General features: G+C 38.0%; 2 protein-coding genes and 1 long non-coding RNA gene across 7 annotated transcripts; 1 reads left to right on the plus strand and 2 right to left on the minus strand.

The window, feature by feature from the left end:
• Positions 1–323: 323 nt before the first annotated feature.
• LOC309486609 (uncharacterized protein) lies at positions 324–4,616 on the minus strand. Of its 3 annotated transcripts, none has more exons than XM_082153960.1 (13): positions 4,472–4,616; positions 4,093–4,212; positions 3,905–3,949; positions 3,697–3,815; positions 3,486–3,608; positions 3,346–3,411; positions 3,159–3,247; positions 2,956–3,061; positions 2,528–2,633; positions 2,162–2,240; positions 1,818–2,053; positions 1,228–1,449; positions 324–1,044 (listed from the first exon to the last, which is right to left on the minus strand). In XM_082153960.1, exons 1-13 carry the CDS (start codon positions 4,479–4,481, stop codon positions 635–637), a joined length of 1,731 nt encoding a protein of 576 aa, XP_082010086.1. In that variant the 5' UTR covers positions 4,482–4,616; the 3' UTR covers positions 324–634. The 3 variants fall into 3 exon arrangements, with proteins under 3 accessions (XP_082010086.1, XP_082010085.1, XP_082010087.1); XM_082153959.1 differs by having other exon boundaries at positions 4,084–4,212; XM_082153961.1 differs by lacking the exon at positions 4,472–4,616 and having other exon boundaries at positions 3,697–3,727; positions 4,084–4,211.
• A 584-nt stretch (positions 4,617–5,200) lies between these two features.
• Positions 5,201–8,389, minus strand: LOC309486611 (uncharacterized protein). Of its 3 annotated transcripts, none has more exons than XM_082153964.1 (7): positions 7,825–8,129; positions 7,629–7,736; positions 7,382–7,515; positions 7,103–7,276; positions 6,759–6,994; positions 6,308–6,529; positions 5,201–5,461 (listed from the first exon to the last, which is right to left on the minus strand). In XM_082153964.1, the coding sequence occupies exons 1-7, from the start codon at positions 8,101–8,103 to the stop codon at positions 5,301–5,303; spliced, it is 1,314 nt and encodes a 437-aa protein (XP_082010090.1). In that variant the 5' UTR covers positions 8,104–8,129; the 3' UTR covers positions 5,201–5,300. The 3 variants fall into 3 exon arrangements, with proteins under 3 accessions (XP_082010090.1, XP_082010089.1, XP_082010088.1); XM_082153963.1 differs by adding an exon at positions 8,160–8,389 and having other exon boundaries at positions 5,358–6,529; positions 7,825–8,026; XM_082153962.1 differs by having other exon boundaries at positions 5,358–6,529; positions 7,825–8,132.
• A 71-nt stretch (positions 8,390–8,460) lies between these two features.
• On the plus strand, positions 8,461–9,874 carry LOC309486612. The gene is made up of 2 exons (XR_014201617.1): positions 8,461–8,544; positions 9,224–9,874. It is a non-coding gene; the product is annotated as an uncharacterized lncRNA (long non-coding RNA).
• The last annotated feature ends 7,321 nt before the right edge of the window (positions 9,875–17,195 follow it).

Consider the following 17,195-nt stretch of genomic DNA (forward strand, 5'->3'; position numbering starts at 1 on the left):
GGGGAAAACTCAAGTACACTTTGCGTCAGGCCGTCTGCATGCAGGGTCAAAGGCCACAACACCACTTGTGATTTGCAATAGAAGAAAACATTACATTGAGTTTGTGAATAAACAATGCATTCATTTTGAAATTGTTTTCTGTAAATACACTGGTTTCTGTTGCAATGTTAAGGGCCTACGGAGCATGAGAACTGGACTCAGAGGCTCAAATCAGGAGGGGGGGGGGGGGGGCTCACTTTTGTATACACTAAAAAGTAATTTGGTTGTATACACTAATGCATGACATCTCAAATTAAAATATTTATAGAGAACAAGCAGAGAAATTGAGATGGGTAACAGATTTATTTGAAAAATAAAAAAGTGACAAACATTTTACAAAATAACATCTTAAAAAGAAACAATGTAAACATTAAAGAACTATAAAATAAAAACTATAACAGAACTATAAAATTGAGACAAAACAACTGGCAACGAAATCAAGCTCTGTGGACTGAGGGGAAAGGGGAGACAAAAAAACCCCGGCAGGCAGCCATCTTCGGCACAAGATCCACATACAAATTCATCCAGTCCTCGGAACCAAGCTTCGCCTGTGTCGAAAAGTGACAGGACAGATTTTTTAGGTGCAAGTCCTGGCCTACTCATCAAGCCATTCTAGGTTTAAGCCCTCGCCACGGAATGAGGTCCTCCGAACACCATAATCGAATTTGAGCTGGGTGTCGACAGGTATGTCAGAGAGCGCTTTGAACAAAATTACATCCGTTTTCACTCCACTCAGCTTAACGGAGCAGTAAAACGGCTTTAAGTTTGGCATCTTTGCAGAATGATTTATGAGTCGGCCAAACGTGTCCGAGTTGGGATGGCATGTGCAGGGAAAGGTCTGCGCGTCGACACATAGGTCTCTTTGGCCCGCCTTAAAAAAAAACAAGTAGCCAGCCTGGTCACCGAGGTCCCGCATCATCTCCTTCCCAACTGATGCTGGAATCACCTTCCCGTGATAGTCACAAACTATTTCCCCTTTAAGAAAGGGCCGTGTTGCAACCACTCCTACAATAGAACAAAACATTACATTTTGAGTTGGTTGAATAAACATTGCATTCATTTGAAAAATGTGTTCTGTAAAAAAAAAAAAAAAACCTCTACTGCCTATGCTAATAATTCACTGCAGTATACGTTGCATGGCCCACGTTTCATTTATAGAACAAACTAATGCCACAGTTTTACCCTTACCACGACCTTGCTTGGCACCGAAGTCCTTAATAGCCAGCCCCGTCCAGGTCTGCTCAGACAGGCACTTCATTATGGCCTCATCCGACTCTATGGCGAGGTTGGAAGGAGATGGTTTCCACAACCGTTGAATCTCCTCTGGCTTCGGGTAGTTGGACTTCCACCCCTCCTGCCTAATCAGCCTCGACAACTTTCCGGTCGAAGGCTTATGGACTTTGAAGTGTTCTGAAAGACAAAATGAAACCACTTTACTCAAAAGAAGTCAAAAGTGATCGTGTGAGTCGGACATTGCTGCGTTTTGATAGAGATAGTGTGTGGTAGGAAAAGGTGTTTGGGTTTGGAGTTTGTATTAAAAAAAAACAAACAAAGGTTTAGTTTTGACCAGGAGATCAAACCCTTGGCTAATTGTGTGATGTGGGTGTGTTGCTGTGTTAAGGGGTTTAGAAAAAAAAAATGCCTTAAGCATTGGTAAAAACTTGGCGGCTGTTTACAAAAAAATTTAAAAAAAAATAAAAAAAAACACCCACAGCAACCTGCAGCGTCTGCATGTTAAAATGCGGGACAATGCTGTATTGGTGGATTCGGAGACTTACCCAGAAGATATTCCCGCCTCTGGGCGTACTGCGAGACCCGCCACTTATCATAGAAGGTGCGGTCTTCAGGAAACCCATACTTCACACGCTGTTTTTTCGATGGAGGCTGCCCATCCAGTGAAATGGGAAAACTGGTCACAAATGCAGAGAAGTCTTTGCGGGCAGTTGGCAGACTCGAACTGCCTCCGGCTGTAGCCAATTCAGCAAATGACTGGTGGTCGTCGTCCGAAGAATTGCTTTGTAGGCGAGGAACAAAAAGGTTTGTTACTTGGGCAAAATTATGGCTACTCGGATGTAAAGATTGTTTGTGACATGTTAGGTCCTTGCTGCGTGAAGAGACATACACGCACAAAGAGTCCAGCAGCACAGCTGCGTCAACAGCGTCCTGGCACAACCAGAATGAGCACAACCGGGTTAAATCATCTAGAAAACAATACAGAATAAAAGAGAGAAAAAAAATAGGAGGCCAAAAACAATTTATATAGATGTAATGCTCTCCCTGTGTCATGTCTGGGAAGAACTGCAATAATCATTACGAACATTTTTATTAGCTTCTCGAGACATTCACAGCTCAAGGATTTTACTGCCATAAGGTCTACTCTACATACTAAATCATAATTTAAAAAACTGGTTATGCATCAGTGATTTAAACGATGTGTACTAAAATGAATGGTGCTCTGTCTGAACTTGAGAACTTCCGTGAAACGTACCACTGTCTTGTAGAAGAGTGACAGCTATGTGTTTCCTGAGGTTGTTAACTGATTCTTCATCACTGGAAAAATCAATTGGCTGCTGACGGAGAATACATTCGGCAAACTACAAAAAATGTAATAAAAAAAGATGTGTGTATATATATATATATATATATATATATATATATATATATATATATATATATATATATATATGTTGTCATTTTAGGACAGTGCTATTAGAAATTACTATATGATGTCCATGGCCACCATCATATAATCATCCTTATTTTTTTATTTATTATTCAATCAAATTGGATGTTTAAGTCATTGAAACTTGAATTCATCAAACTGACTTAAAAAAATAAGTTGAATCTTATATGTCAGGAAAACATATTACATTAACTCATCAAAATAAGTTGAGCAGTTTTTTACACCTTTGATACCTTCAGTGCAAAAACTCCACAGGACGAGGAATCCCTCTGTTTGGGATGAGGAACCGTCTCGCACGTCCAGGCTGAGGCGTCGTATCCTCTCTGAAGCATCAGTGCTCTTATATTGACAAACAACAATGTAACAAATGACAGCGCTATGCATTGTAGTTTCAAATACATTACTGTAAAAAGCCTTTGATTTTATTTATTCATACCTTGTCACCTTCTGGCACTTCATTATATCGATTTGACTTTCTCCCATTGGGTCTAAAAACAATGCCTTCTTCTGTGATGGCAGGATAACCTTTCAGTATTTTAGAATATATAGAAACATAGTTATGCACACTAATGGTCCATTTTAGTTTGGTTTATTTCAAAAACAAAGCAAGTTCCATCTTATACCGTAACTGTCCAGTGGTTGTGCTTGTTTGTGATGCCAATGATGAAGTGGTACACTGAGGGGTCAATCTGAAAATATTTTTGTTGTTGTTAGAATTCAAAGCCTTTGTGACCTTATCGTATTTACACTGAATAAAACCAACCTTCAGCATTGTTAAATGTCCTCGCCAAATTTTTCTCATTTCAAAGCTGTCTATGTAGAATGCCTGCTCTGCTGACCGAATGTTGAATTTCTGGATTTCCAGATAGATGAAGGCATTGATGACCTGCTGACAATGAGGTTCACATGAGGGTGCATACATGTTGTGTTTATTATACATAATAATAAAGTCAAGCGACTGTTTGTTTGTGTACCTCACTCTCGAGCTCCAGACCTGGAGAAGTACTGTAAAGGTCAAAAAAGAAGACTTTGTATGGCCCAATTTTGGAGACCATCACAAAAACATTCTTTCCTCTCCATGCATCTGTAATGCCTGTATTTGAAAACATACTGAGTGTATAATGTCACTTTTCAAAGAGCCTTCCCATAGTTCACATCACAGACGCAATATTTCTAACTTACACTGTTCTATGCGTGGGCTGACTTGAGTTTCTGACACAGTTTCTGCTGTGGAAGGGTGGATAACACAGTGATAGATTATTTGTTTATTTAGTTTGACAACACAACTACAATTTTAAATGTGTCTTGCCTTATACAAAATAAATATAATGTTAAAAAAAGTATGTGAATTGATATTTTACTGTTTGTACATGTGCCCAGATCCAGCAGACGATGCTCTAGCCTCCTCATGTCTTCCTTGCTATCTATAATGAGTTGGACAACATGTCGTCTTACATCCTTGTATTGCCTTCTGATGCGTCTCACAGACTCTAGAAAGAAATAATGAATGTGAATTATGAGATGGGTTATTGTCCCAGTGCTAACTTATTCCATATGGCTATCACTCAAAGCAATTGTCTAATAAAAGGACTTGAGGATAGAATCATTTGATCTCTCTCTCTCTCTCTCTCTCTCTATGTATATATATATATGTAATTAAATTATTCATTCATTGACGATGTCCTTAAAGACACTTGATGAAGTGGGACCAAACTTTGCATGGCAGTTTTCTAGTGAATCGGGCCTTACCTTCTTCCATTGTCACACGTCAAAAATCAGTCTCTTGCAATAACTGATTCTTTTTAGAAAACCTACAAATAATCATTCAAAAAGTATAAATTAAAAAGAGCCAAAGATGTTGATAAATACACAATCAAAAATACAATTTAAACAAGAGAACAATAAAGACTACAAAATTAATCATTGTTTCGCTACATGACGTTCAAGCATGGTATTTTTTTTAGTAAAAAAATGTTCATGTCCAAATGGTTTTATATATGGCAGAGAAAAAAAAAAAAGCTATAGCAAAAGTGTTACAAGGTAACAACACAGCGTATAAACGCTCGATCACTTCAAAGCCACATGAAACTGTTATTTATCCACTCAGTAGCCCAGTTTCGAAACCGCTCACGTGATGTCATAAGTACAGGCATAACTTGAAATATCATGCAAATAATTAAAAAAGTTGAAAGACTGTCACCTTGATCAGCAGAAGATCGATCTCACACGGTGTAAAACAACAGGTTTGATTGACAGTAAGACGTCACAGGTCACAGAGGGGGATGGGAATTAGTAGAGTAGCGGTGGCCATACAGTAGGCTATAATATCTCTAATTTACACTCGTGGCCACTGATGTTTTGCCCCTCGTAGCAAAGGCAAGGCACGTTATTTATATAGCACATGTCATACTCAATGGCAATTTAAAGTGCTTTACATGAAAAGGAAACATAACAATATAAAAAGTAAAAAATAAAAAAGAGAAAAAACTACTTAAAGCACATGTGCATTTCATTTGAGACCGAAGGACAGTGGGGTCGATTGAACATATCATATCATTTTGTCTATTCATAAAGATTGTCAGACACGTTGCCCCTTCATTTTTAATATTCTGCATCTATAATAAACTTTAGGCCATAACTGAGAACAGAATAAGGAGCGGGACTTCTCATTTAAAAAGGAATCTGCTGCCCTCTGCTGGACAACTTGAGACAACTTCCACTTTAGCAACAGATATCCTCCTGGGACCCAGAAAAAAAAAGTTTTTTGAATTTAGTTTTTTTCCAGGTTATCACACTGTTTAGAGCACAATAAACAAATGGTAAAAAAAAACATTTTTGAAAAATAATATTTTATTCATACGTTATGCTATGTCCTCTGTAGTGGACGTCAGGACTAAGTTGTTTAAAAAATAAAATGACATGAAATTATATGTATAGGCAAAAACAATGGGATTTTTTTTTTCAATCACCAATAAATTTGGGGGTTTCAGGATTTTTTCAACCAAAATTTGTATAAAGATTATTCTCAACTATGTTATGAAAGAAATAATGGAATGAATTGATACACCATTTTACTTTATGCAATATGTGGGTAAAATGTCCATAAATTAATATTCCCATTCAATGCAATGTATCTATAAACTGTATCTAATGTGCACATTAATGTGTTCTTGGAGCAACATTTAATGAAAAAAGAAGTGTAATAATTGGAGTAATAATTGGCAACATTTGAATAATAATATCTAATATTTCATAGAAATATTGATGTATAATTTATTTCCATATTCACTTGTTTCGTCTCACAAAATGCCTGATAAACATGATTTAAGTCCTGGTGTCCTCTACAGTGGACACGTATGAAATCAATGCCCTGTTCTGTAACAGAATTTTTTTTTTTTTTTTTAAACCCCTTAACATTTTCCTGAGATGTTGTTTTATGAAATACAATCTGAAAAGTAGTCCAATTTACTTTTTTTTTACCAAAAAAAAAACCTCTACTGCCTATGCTAATAATTCCTTGCAGTATACGTTGCATGGCCCACGTTTCATTTATAGAACAAACTAATGCCACAGTTTTACCCTTACCACGACCTTGCTTGGCACCGAAGTCCTTAATAGCCAGCCCCGTCCAGGTCTGCTCAGACAGGCACTTCATTATGGCCTCATCCGACTCTATGGCGAGGTTGGAAGGAGATGGTTTCCACAACCGTTGAATCTCCTCTGGCTTCGGGTAGTTGGACTTCCACCCCTCCTGCCTAATCAGCCTCGACAACTTTCCGGTCGAAGGCTTATGGACTTTGAAGTGTTCTGAAAGACAAAATGAAACCACTTTACTCAAAAGAAGTCAAAAGTGATCGGTGTGAGTCGGACATTGCTGCGTTTTGATAGAGATAGTGTGTGGTAGAAAAAGGTCTTTGGGTTTTGGGTTTGCATAAAAAAAATAAAAATAAAAAAAAACACACAACCCCACAGCAACCTGCAGCGTCTGCATGTTAAAATGCGGGACAATGCTGTATTGGTGGATTCGGAGACTTACCCAGAAGATATTCCCGCCTCTGGGCGTACTGCGAGACCCGCCACTTATCATAGAAGGTGCCGTCTTCAGGAAACCCATACTTCACACGCTGTTTTTTCGATGGAGGCTGCCCATCCAGTGAAATGGGAAAACTGGTCACAAATGCAGAGAAGTCTTTGCGGGCAGTTGGCAGACTCGAACTGCCTCCGGCTGTAGCCAATTCAGCAAATGACTGGTGGTCGTCGTCCGAAGAATTGCTTTGTAGGCGAGGAACAAAAAGGTTTGTTACTTGGGCAAAATTATGGCTACTCGGATGTAAAGATTGTTTGTGACATGTTAGGTCCTTGCTGCGTGAAGAGACTTACACGCACAAAGAGTCCAGCAGCACAGCTGCGTCAACAGCGTCCTGTGGTCCGACATCACGAGCGCCACGGTCCAGGTAAAACTGCACCGCCTGCCGTTGGGGCTCCGTTAGCTTCTGCGCAGCAATGCCAACCGCCCTGCGCACATCCTGGCTAGTAAAGTGGGGAAGTTTGTGCCTGCAGAAACAAAATGGAACACAAAGGGTTGCCTGTGAAATGACTGTGACTGACAAAATGTAGTTAACGGTGTGCACTCACACACGCATATGTGCAGGTACATACAGATCGTGTAGGCATTTGAGGTCTCGCGATACGCTGGAGACCGCCTCACCGGAGGACACAAGAAAGAAGGCATTGCATGGTTTCTCGTGACAGATGTTCCCTGGCCTTATCTTGCTGAAGTAGACCTGCAAACACTATGGGAAACAAAAACAAAAAAGGGAAAAAATGTCTGTGCGAACAAAAGATTATTAAATGGTATAAACAATGGTAGCAAGTCATCGGCTGTTTATGTCATACTAAAACTCACAGCTTCCTCCCATTGGGTCAGGGCAAGCAGCGTGTTGGTATCCGTGCCCCTCCCTACGCCGATCACCACCCTGCCACTATGCTCAAACCGATCAAGCCAATCTGAATCCTGGATAACGAAAGAGCGGTCACTAATGCATACGTAAACACTGCATCATATCATGAGCGTAAAGTCTTTAAAGTAGACATGGACTTACTGTCAAGGACTCCACAGCAATCGGGCGCAGCATGTGGGCAAAAACCAGTGTAGCTTCGCAGTAGTACCTATACATGGTACTTTCTCTGTGCCCGAGTTTTCTGCCCATCTCCAGATCTTGACACATCCTGTTTATTTCCGGCTTCGCCACTCTTAAAATAGTTTGACAATCTTTGAGTGCAGCAATCCCAAAGAGGAAGAACCTGTTTGGACAAAACAAAAAACAAGACAGGTGTAAGGGATCTGCTGGAGGCAAGTATAGATGAGAACTCAAATGCATTTAGAAACATATCAAGATCAGACATAGAACAAAAGCACAGCGTGGCATTAACTCACAACAGAAGGATGGGACGGCATGACACTCAGCAAACACGGGTACAGTGAAACAAAAAACTGACAAAGACACGTGGCAAACATGAGGGCTTAAATACACACAAGACTAATGACAAGACAAGGGACACCTGTAAACAATGAACCAATGACAACATGGCACATTAGACAAGGGAACACATGGCAGGATCATACTCAACACCAGACAAACAGCTGACAGACACTGTGTCGAGTTGATGAGGGTGATTGACTGATTGATTGCAGAGTGTTTGCAGGTGAGAGCCAAGAGCATTTCTTGGCATTGTGACTTTATCATCTCAGGATAAAAGTGTGGTCGCACATGTCAGTGAGTTTGTTTGTTTGTTTTATTCAGTTGCATTGTCACCTTATGGTAGGTAACATCCACACTACATTTCTCATGATTGATGTTCTTAATTAGTACTTTTGTCTTGTTTCCAGTACAAATGGCTAAATAATCTCAAGTCGAAATGCATTTACTAGAGGAGTAGATTTGTATAAGATGCTGCACTGCAAAAAACAAACATTTTCTTACTTAGTATTATTGTCTGGTTTCCAGTCCAAACATCTAAAAATTCTTACATGAAGATGCATTAAAATGAAGTGGGTTTTTACTCAACACAAGCTAAACTATCTGTCCATGGATTAAGAAAAAGAACCTTAAATTCAATAAGAAACCATATTTTTCTTACCCCATGGACCGATAGTTTTGCTTGTGTTAAGCAAAAAAACCCTTCATTTTAATTATTTCCACAGAAAACCAGACATAATATAGCATTTTACTACTTTAGTAAATTCATCTTGATTTTAAGAAATTCTTTTGATATTAGGACTGGAAAACAAGACACGGATACTAAGTAAGAAAAGCATTTTTTGCAGTGAATGTCTTTGTTAACAACTCCCTTCAATCTGATTTACTTATCACAGAAAACAGGACCCACTATAATTATGACATCTAGTGAATGCATCCTGATTTAAGAATTGTTAGATATTTGGACTGGAAAACGAGACAAGGATACGGAGGGGGAATAACACTCTTTTTCTTTTTGCAGTGTAGCACACGGTTTACTGCACTTACTTTTGAGTCGGACCAGACGGGACTACGCGGGTTGGAGATGGAGCTTCAGCATCGGTCTCCGAGGGCTGATTGGCAACGAAGAAGCCGCGGCGAAGAAGTTCATTGACCAAGTTGGCCTGGGAGCATCTGTCAGGAATGAGCTTGCAGATGACATTGTAGTCCCAGTTTCTGCCGTAGCGGACCCAACCCTTGCTTGAGGCCTTTGCGCTCTGCACCTCGGCTGCTCTCTCCTCTGGAGTGCTGCTCCTCATGCACACACGAGCCAGGTGAACGGAGATGCACTCCTGAGGCTTGTGGCACCGCAAGCAGTGGACAAGATGACGATCAGGAGTCCTGGGAGACAAACAGACACGTGAAAGAAATTATTTCAACGATTTTAAAGAACAATTCATGATTTGAAGAAATGTAATTAAAAAAAAAAACCACACTAAATGAGCAGCAGCACAACAGGGCCTGCCCTGCACTAATGCCATTTGCATTGTGAGGGCCTTAGTCTGTGCACGCTCACACCCTTTAATGACAATGGTCATCTTAAACCTAAACGTTGTCTTTAAACGCTGAGAAACACACAATGAATTCGCTTGAAAACTTGGTTTTAAAAAAATAAAATAATTTGTTTGTGCAATTGTTGTAGTAATTGTTTGTTCTTCTAAACAACTCGCTTTGTTTGTATTCTTTCCAGAAAACAAGACATTGCATCTTATTCCGTTTTACTCCTCTATTAAATGCATAATTATTTATATATAGTGTATATATATTTTTCAATATTTGGACTGTTTTAAAAAAAAAAGACAAACACTAAGTTGGAAAATCATTTTTGGTAGTGTATTTGCAGTCCAGTTTAAACTAAGAATATAGGTGGAAAATGCCTGGTGATCGGGTGTCTCTTAAATTGAAAACACAATAGGTTTGCTTTGAAACGTTGTTAACATGAGTTTTTTGTTTGTTTGTTTTTTTTTGGTTGAGAGAAATTGGTTTCTCTGTAACCACCATGACCTCTGACCTCAATGAATTGATTGTAGCTTATTCACAAAAAACAAGTCGAAGTTGAAAGCTGGATTCTAACTATACATTTTCTTTACATAAAGGCTTTACTTCAAAACTTTGGAACTACACTACCGTTTAGCAGTTTTAGACCTGTAAGACGTCTTAATGTTTTCAAAAAATGTCCCGTTAGCGCTTACCACGAAGACCACGCCCATAGCACCTATAGCACCTTGAATACTTAATGTTTATATATATGAGACACTTCAGAAATCAATCGCATGCCGAATAGCCGATCAAAAAACATTGATTATTATTACCATAAATGTTGATACTCGGAGACTATGTTGCTGCAAATAAGTCGGAGGAACGCGGGCGCATTCGTCGACCTGGAGCTGACTAGAGGAAACCGATATAACACAAAAAAATAATGTTTAGAAGCATTACCTTTTCTGTACTGTATCAGCCATGGAAAAATCAGTCAGGGAATAATACGTATTCGACAAAGTCTAATAAGTAAAAGTTGTTCGATAAAGTCGTTTGGTTTCCGCTATTCAAAGTGGAATTTAAATCCAATGGGGTGGGGCCTAACTTTTTTCCAACATCACTACATGGAATAAAAGTCTGGAATGAAAGTGTGTTGATCAAACATTTAATAACCTAAGGTCAACGATGTGTAATACAATTTTTTAAAAATATTTTTAAACCAATATGTAAAAAGAAGATATATATATATTTAGTACAACTGTTTGTAAGTATTCTTATTTATTTTCTACACATTATTATTTTATTGCAGGAATGATTGATCATTAGTTACATTGACAAGCAAACAACTCCAAATGCATAATTGCATATCATAACTCACAATTTATAAGGACAAAACAGAACTGCTATTAATAACTATGTTAATACTTATTTGAGAGAAATAAATCTGAATTACTAAAGTTATTGGTTGTAACTACAATATAATAACATTATAGAAATGAAGATTACATGTTTTTTGTAAAATACATTCATAGAACCATGTATATATGAATAAAAGGAACATTTGCAGTGAATAGTATCACATAAGCTGAAGGAAGTCACAATTTTTTTTTTCAAATGCATAATTGCATCCTGTGTTTCTACTTAAATCCTTCAATTATGAATTTATAGAGGTTACTAACTGTTTCATAACTCGCAATTTATAAGGACAAAACAGAACTGCCATTAAAAACTATGTTAATACTTATTTGAGAGAAATAAATCTGAATTACTAAAGTTATTTGGTAATGTGTTTGATCAATGTCACAATGTGACGTTGATTCTAAATAATTTTTTTTAAACACTGGTAATACAATGTCGCTGTCTGATGTACCAAGTTAATGTTGAAATAACATTAATATGTAAACTGCACTTCAATGGTGTGTCAACAAATTGGCATTATAAGGCATTAAGTTGCTTTGATTCTAGGGGGGACTTTATAAAAAAAGGAAAAAAAAAGAAAAGAAAACAAGCTTATTTGTATATGTACCTTCATATTTATTAAATTCACATTGTTATGGTGACATTTTCCAGAGCAGCATTGATAGGTTTGCTGTGCAGATGTTTCTCACTGGCCCACCCTGTTCAGGCAGCACAACCACTGTACATACTGGAAAGACGTCTCCTGCACATAAGGGGACAGCGCTGTCATATTCATGGTGGGGAAGGGGTAAAAAAAATCTGGCAGGCTCTGGCATCACTCCAACAGATATTTGATCTGTTTATATCCATATAAACAACTAATTCATACAGTCCTCGGAACCGAGCTTCGGATAAGCATGAAATCAAAATAGTACTTGCAGCCAGTAGTGTTCGCAGGGTGGGTGTGGTGTTGGGTTTTGTGGGGGACGGACACGTTGAGCACTTGTTTGCACAGGACAGCTCCTAGGTGCTGACAGTGGAAAAAAGTGCAGTGACTTACATTTTACACAGGGTGGCGCCAGTACTCATCAAACCCTGAAGCACACAGAAGAAAAACTTTATGCCAAACCTCACTTACTGAGGTGAAGCACACGATGAGGCTCTGGTAATCAGTCAAAAAAAAAAAAAAAAAAAAACTGAAATAACATTCCCACATTTCCATTGCTTTACAGGTGCTATATTCACGGTGCTATATTCACTCTCACTTGCAACATGATTTAAAAATTAATAATGATGTTAAACTAGTTCTCATGAATTATGACATTAATCAGAATAATAAGATGTCTGAATAGAGATGTCTGAATAATAAGATGAATGAATGTATATTTGAATATTTTATTCATATTTAATGTTTATTAACCATCACAATTAATTAAATAAATAAATATTAACAAGTATAATAAATGTCTGTTTTGATTCTATAAAAGATGTGCAACAGAGTGACGCTCCATCACAAGTGATCTGGCATCAAATCTGGTACTGCATCAGTCCAAACCTAACCCAAATCAAAACCTAACTCACACACAAGCTGAAAACAAGCCCCACCCACTCAAGCACAATCCAAATCTACCCAAGTCCAAACAACCAAAAGTCTAACTCCATCCATCCATGTGACACAGGCCTAAAAGACATTCACTTTTTCAAACATAAAAATATATTTTTTAACAAAAGTTGTTTAAACTCATGTATCTATATATTCATCTATTCATCTATCTATCTATTTATCTATCTATCCATCCATCCATCCATCCATCCATCACTCCATCACTCCATCCATCCATGTATAACACAGGCCTAAAAACATTCACTTTTTCAAACAAAAACATATTTTTTTTAACAAAAAGTGGTTTAAACTCATGTATCTATATATTCATCTATTCATCTATCTATCCATCCATCCATCCATCCATCCATCCATCACTCCATCACTCCATCCATCAATGTAACACAGGCCTAAAAAACATTCACTTTTTCAAACAAAAACATTTTTTTTAACAAAAACATTTTTTTTAACAAAAAGTTGTTTAAACTCATGTACCTATCTATCCATCCATCCATCCATCCATCCATCCATCCATCACTCCATCCATCAATCTATCTATAGAAATAGACACTTACCTGTCAGCATTGGTGCTGTTTCAGCACTCGTGCTGATATGCACGGCAAATGCAACCATTTTGCATTGACAGGTGAACAGCTGGGGGAAAACTCAAGTTCAGTTTGCGTCAGGGCGTCTGCATGGATGCAGGGTCAAAGGCCAAAGGCCTGGCACGCTACCTCACCTAACCAGCTAAACCTACCCACCACCTGCACAAAAAAACAGAAAACAAAACCAAAAAACACTGACCACTGGCGGGACCTACACAGACCCTACCCAAAATATACCAGGATAGACCACCCCTATATAAAATAACCCTAGATACAACAGCAATTTATAAAATAGACCCCTGTTAAAAAAAAACAAATCTAAAAAATAAAGTGCAGTACCGTGTCTACACACCTGGTGGCGCTAGAGGCGCACCAAACCACCACCAGTCGACTAGCCATACATCAATTACTATATAAACCAAGTTTCGTACAGATAAAACACACCGTTGCAGATATATGGACAGTTAAGATTCGGCCAATCAGATGCCCTTTATGCAAATGAGGGTGGTTACTAATGAGGGTGAAAGTCGTTTTTACCTCCCTACCTATATGCCATTTTAACCCTAACCTAACCATAGCCCCAAACTAACCCTAAACCCAAACTAACCATTAGTCCAAAGACTACTTTCAATATTTAACACAAAACAATAAAAAAATATGAACAAACAGTCGATCAAACTCATCTATCCATCTATCCATCTATCCATCTATCCATCTATCTATCCATCCATCCATCCATCACTCCATCACTCCATCACTCCATCCATCCATGTATAACACAGGCCTAAAAACATTCACTTTTTCAAACAAAAACTTTTTTTTTTTTAACAAAAAGTTGTTTAAACTCATGTATCTATATATTCATCTATTCATCTATCTATCTATTTATCTATCTATCCATCCATCCATCCATCCATCCATCACTCCATCCATCCATGTATAACACAGGCCTAAAAACATTCACTTTTTCAAACAAAAACATATTTTTTTTAACAAAAAGTGGTTTAAACTCATGTATCTATATATTCATCTATTCATCTATCTATCCATCCATCCATCCATCCATCCATCACTCCATCACTCCATCCATCAATGTAACACAGGCCTAAAAAACATTCACTTTTTCAAACAAAAACATTTTTTTTAACAAAAACATTTTTTTTAACAAAAAGTTGTTTCAACTCATGTACCTATCTATCCATCCATCCATCCATCCATCCATCCATCCATCCATCCATCCATCCATCCATCCATCCATCCATCCATCCATCACTCCATCCATCAATCTATCTATAGAAATAGACACTTACCTGTCAGCATTGGTGCTGTTTCAGCACTCGTGCTGATATGCACGGCAAATGCAACCATTTTGCATTGACAGGTGAACAGCTGGGGGAAAACTCAAGTTCAGTTTGCGTCAGGGCGTCTGCATGGATGCAGGGTCAAAGGCCAAAGGCCTGGCACGCTACCTCACCTAACCAGCTAAACCTACCCACCACCTGCACAAAAAAACAGAAAACAAAACCAAAAAACACTGACCACTGGCGGGACCTACACAGACCCTACCCAAAATATACCAGGATAGACCACCCCTATATAAAATAACCCTAGATACAACAGCAATTTATAAAATAGACCCCTGTTAAAAAAAAACAAATCTAAAAAATAAAGTGCAGTACCGTGTCTACACACCTGGTGGCGCTAGAGGCGCACCAAACCACCACCAGTCGACTAGCCATACATCAATTACTATATAAACCAAGTTTCGTACAGATAAAACACACCGTTGCAGATATATGGACAGTTAAGATTCGGCCAATCAGATGCCCTTTATGCAAATGAGGGTGGTTACTAATGAGGGTGAAAGTCGTTTTTACCTCCCTACCTATATGCCATTTTAACCCTAACCTAACCATAGCCCCAAACTAACCCTAAACCCAAACTAACCATTAGTCCAAAGACTACTTTCAATATTTAACACAAAACAATAAAAAAATATGAACAAACAGTCGATCAAACTCATCTATCCATCTATCCATCTATCCATCTATCCATCTATCTATCCATCCATCCATCCATCACTCCATCACTCCATCACTCCATCCATCCATGTATAACACAGGCCTAAAAACATTCACTTTTTCAAACAAAAACTTTTTTTTTTTTAACAAAAAGTTGTTTAAACTCATGTATCTATATATTCATCTATTCATCTATCTATCTATTTATCTATCTATCCATCCATCCATCCATCCATCCATCACTCCATCCATCCATGTATAACACAGGCCTAAAAACATTCACTTTTTCAAACAAAAACATATTTTTTTTAACAAAAAGTGGTTTAAACTCATGTATCTATATATTCATCTATTCATCTATCTATCCATCCATCCATCCATCCATCCATCACTCCATCACTCCATCCATCAATGTAACACAGGCCTAAAAAACATTCACTTTTTCAAACAAAAACATTTTTTTTAACAAAAACATTTTTTTTAACAAAAAGTTGTTTCAACTCATGTACCTATCTATCCATCCATCCATCCATCCATCCATCCATCCATCCATCCATCCATCCATCCATCCATCCATCACTCCATCCATCAATCTATCTATAGAAATAGACACTTACCTGTCAGCATTGGTGCTGTTTCAGCACTCGTGCTGATATGCACGGCAAATGCAACCATTTTGCATTGACAGGTGAACAGCTGGGGGAAAACTCAAGTTCAGTTTGCGTCAGGGCGTCTGCATGGATGCAGGGTCAAAGGCCAAAGGCCTGGCACGCTACCTCACCTAACCAGCTAAACCTACCCACCACCTGCACAAAAAAACAGAAAACAAAACCAAAAAACACTGACCACTGGCGGGACCTACACAGACCCTACCCAAAATATACCAGGATAGACCACCCCTATATAAAATAACCCTAGATACAACAGCAATTTATAAAATAGACCCCTGTTAAAAAAAAACAAATCTAAAAAATAAAGTGCAGTACCGTGTCTACACACCTGGTGGCGCTAGAGGCGCACCAAACCACCACCAGTCGACTAGCCATACATCAATTACTATATAAACCAAGTTTCGTACAGATAAAACACACCGTTGCAGATATATGGACAGTTAAGATTCGGCCAATCAGATGCCCTTTATGCAAATGAGGGTGGTTACTAATGAGGGTGAAAGTCGTTTTTACCTCCCTACCTATATGCCATTTTAACCCTAACCTAACCATAGCCTCAAACTAACCCTAAACCCAAACTAACCATTAGTCCAAAGACTACTTTCAATATTTAACACAAAACAATAAAAAAATATGAACAAACAGTCGATCAAACTCATCTATCCATCTATCCATCTATCCATCTATCCATCTATCTATCCATCCATCCATCCATCACTCCATCACTCCATCACTCCATCCATCCATGTATAACACAGGCCTAAAAACATTCACTTTTTCAAACAAAAACTTTTTTTTTTTTAACAAAAAGTTGTTTAAACTCATGTATCTATATATTCATCTATTCATCTATCTATCTATTTATCTATCTATCCATCCATCCATCCATCCATCCATCACTCCATCCATCCATGTATAACACAGGCCTAAAAACATTCACTTTTTCAAACAAAAACATATTTTTTTTAACAAAAAGTGGTTTAAACTCATGTATCTATATATTCATCTATTCATCTATCTATCCATCCATCCATCCATCCATCCATCACTCCATCACTCCATCCATCAATGTAACACAGGCCTAAAAAACATTCACTTTTTCAAACAAAAACATTTTTTTTAACAAAAACATTTTTTTTAACAAAAAGTTGTTTCAACTCATGTACCTATCTATCCA

The sequence above is a fragment of the Leuciscus leuciscus genome (assembly GCF_965113295.1).
Source record: "Leuciscus leuciscus genome assembly, chromosome: 22".
NCBI classification, from domain to species: Eukaryota; Metazoa; Chordata; class Actinopteri; order Cypriniformes; family Leuciscidae; genus Leuciscus; species Leuciscus leuciscus.

Coding starts and splice junctions, on each gene's coding strand:
- LOC309486609 (XM_082153959.1), bottom strand. Junction 3,412..3,485: donor GACATTTAACAATGCTGAAG/GTTGGTTTTATT, acceptor AAATATTTTCAG/ATTGACCCCTCAGTGTACCA. Junction 3,062..3,158: donor AAGTGCCAGAAGGTGACAAG/GTATGAATAAAT, acceptor TGTCAATATAAG/AGCACTGATGCTTCAGAGAG.
- LOC309486611 (XM_082153962.1), bottom strand. CDS start 8,103: ATGCATTTGAGTTCTCATCTATACTTGCCTCCAGCAGATCCCTTACAC. Junction 7,737..7,824: donor TTGCTGTGGAGTCCTTGACA/GTAAGTCCATGT, acceptor TTCGTTATCCAG/GATTCAGATTGGCTTGATCG. Junction 7,277..7,381: donor CTCAAATGCCTACACGATCT/GTATGTACCTGC, acceptor TTGTTTCTGCAG/GCACAAACTTCCCCACTTTA.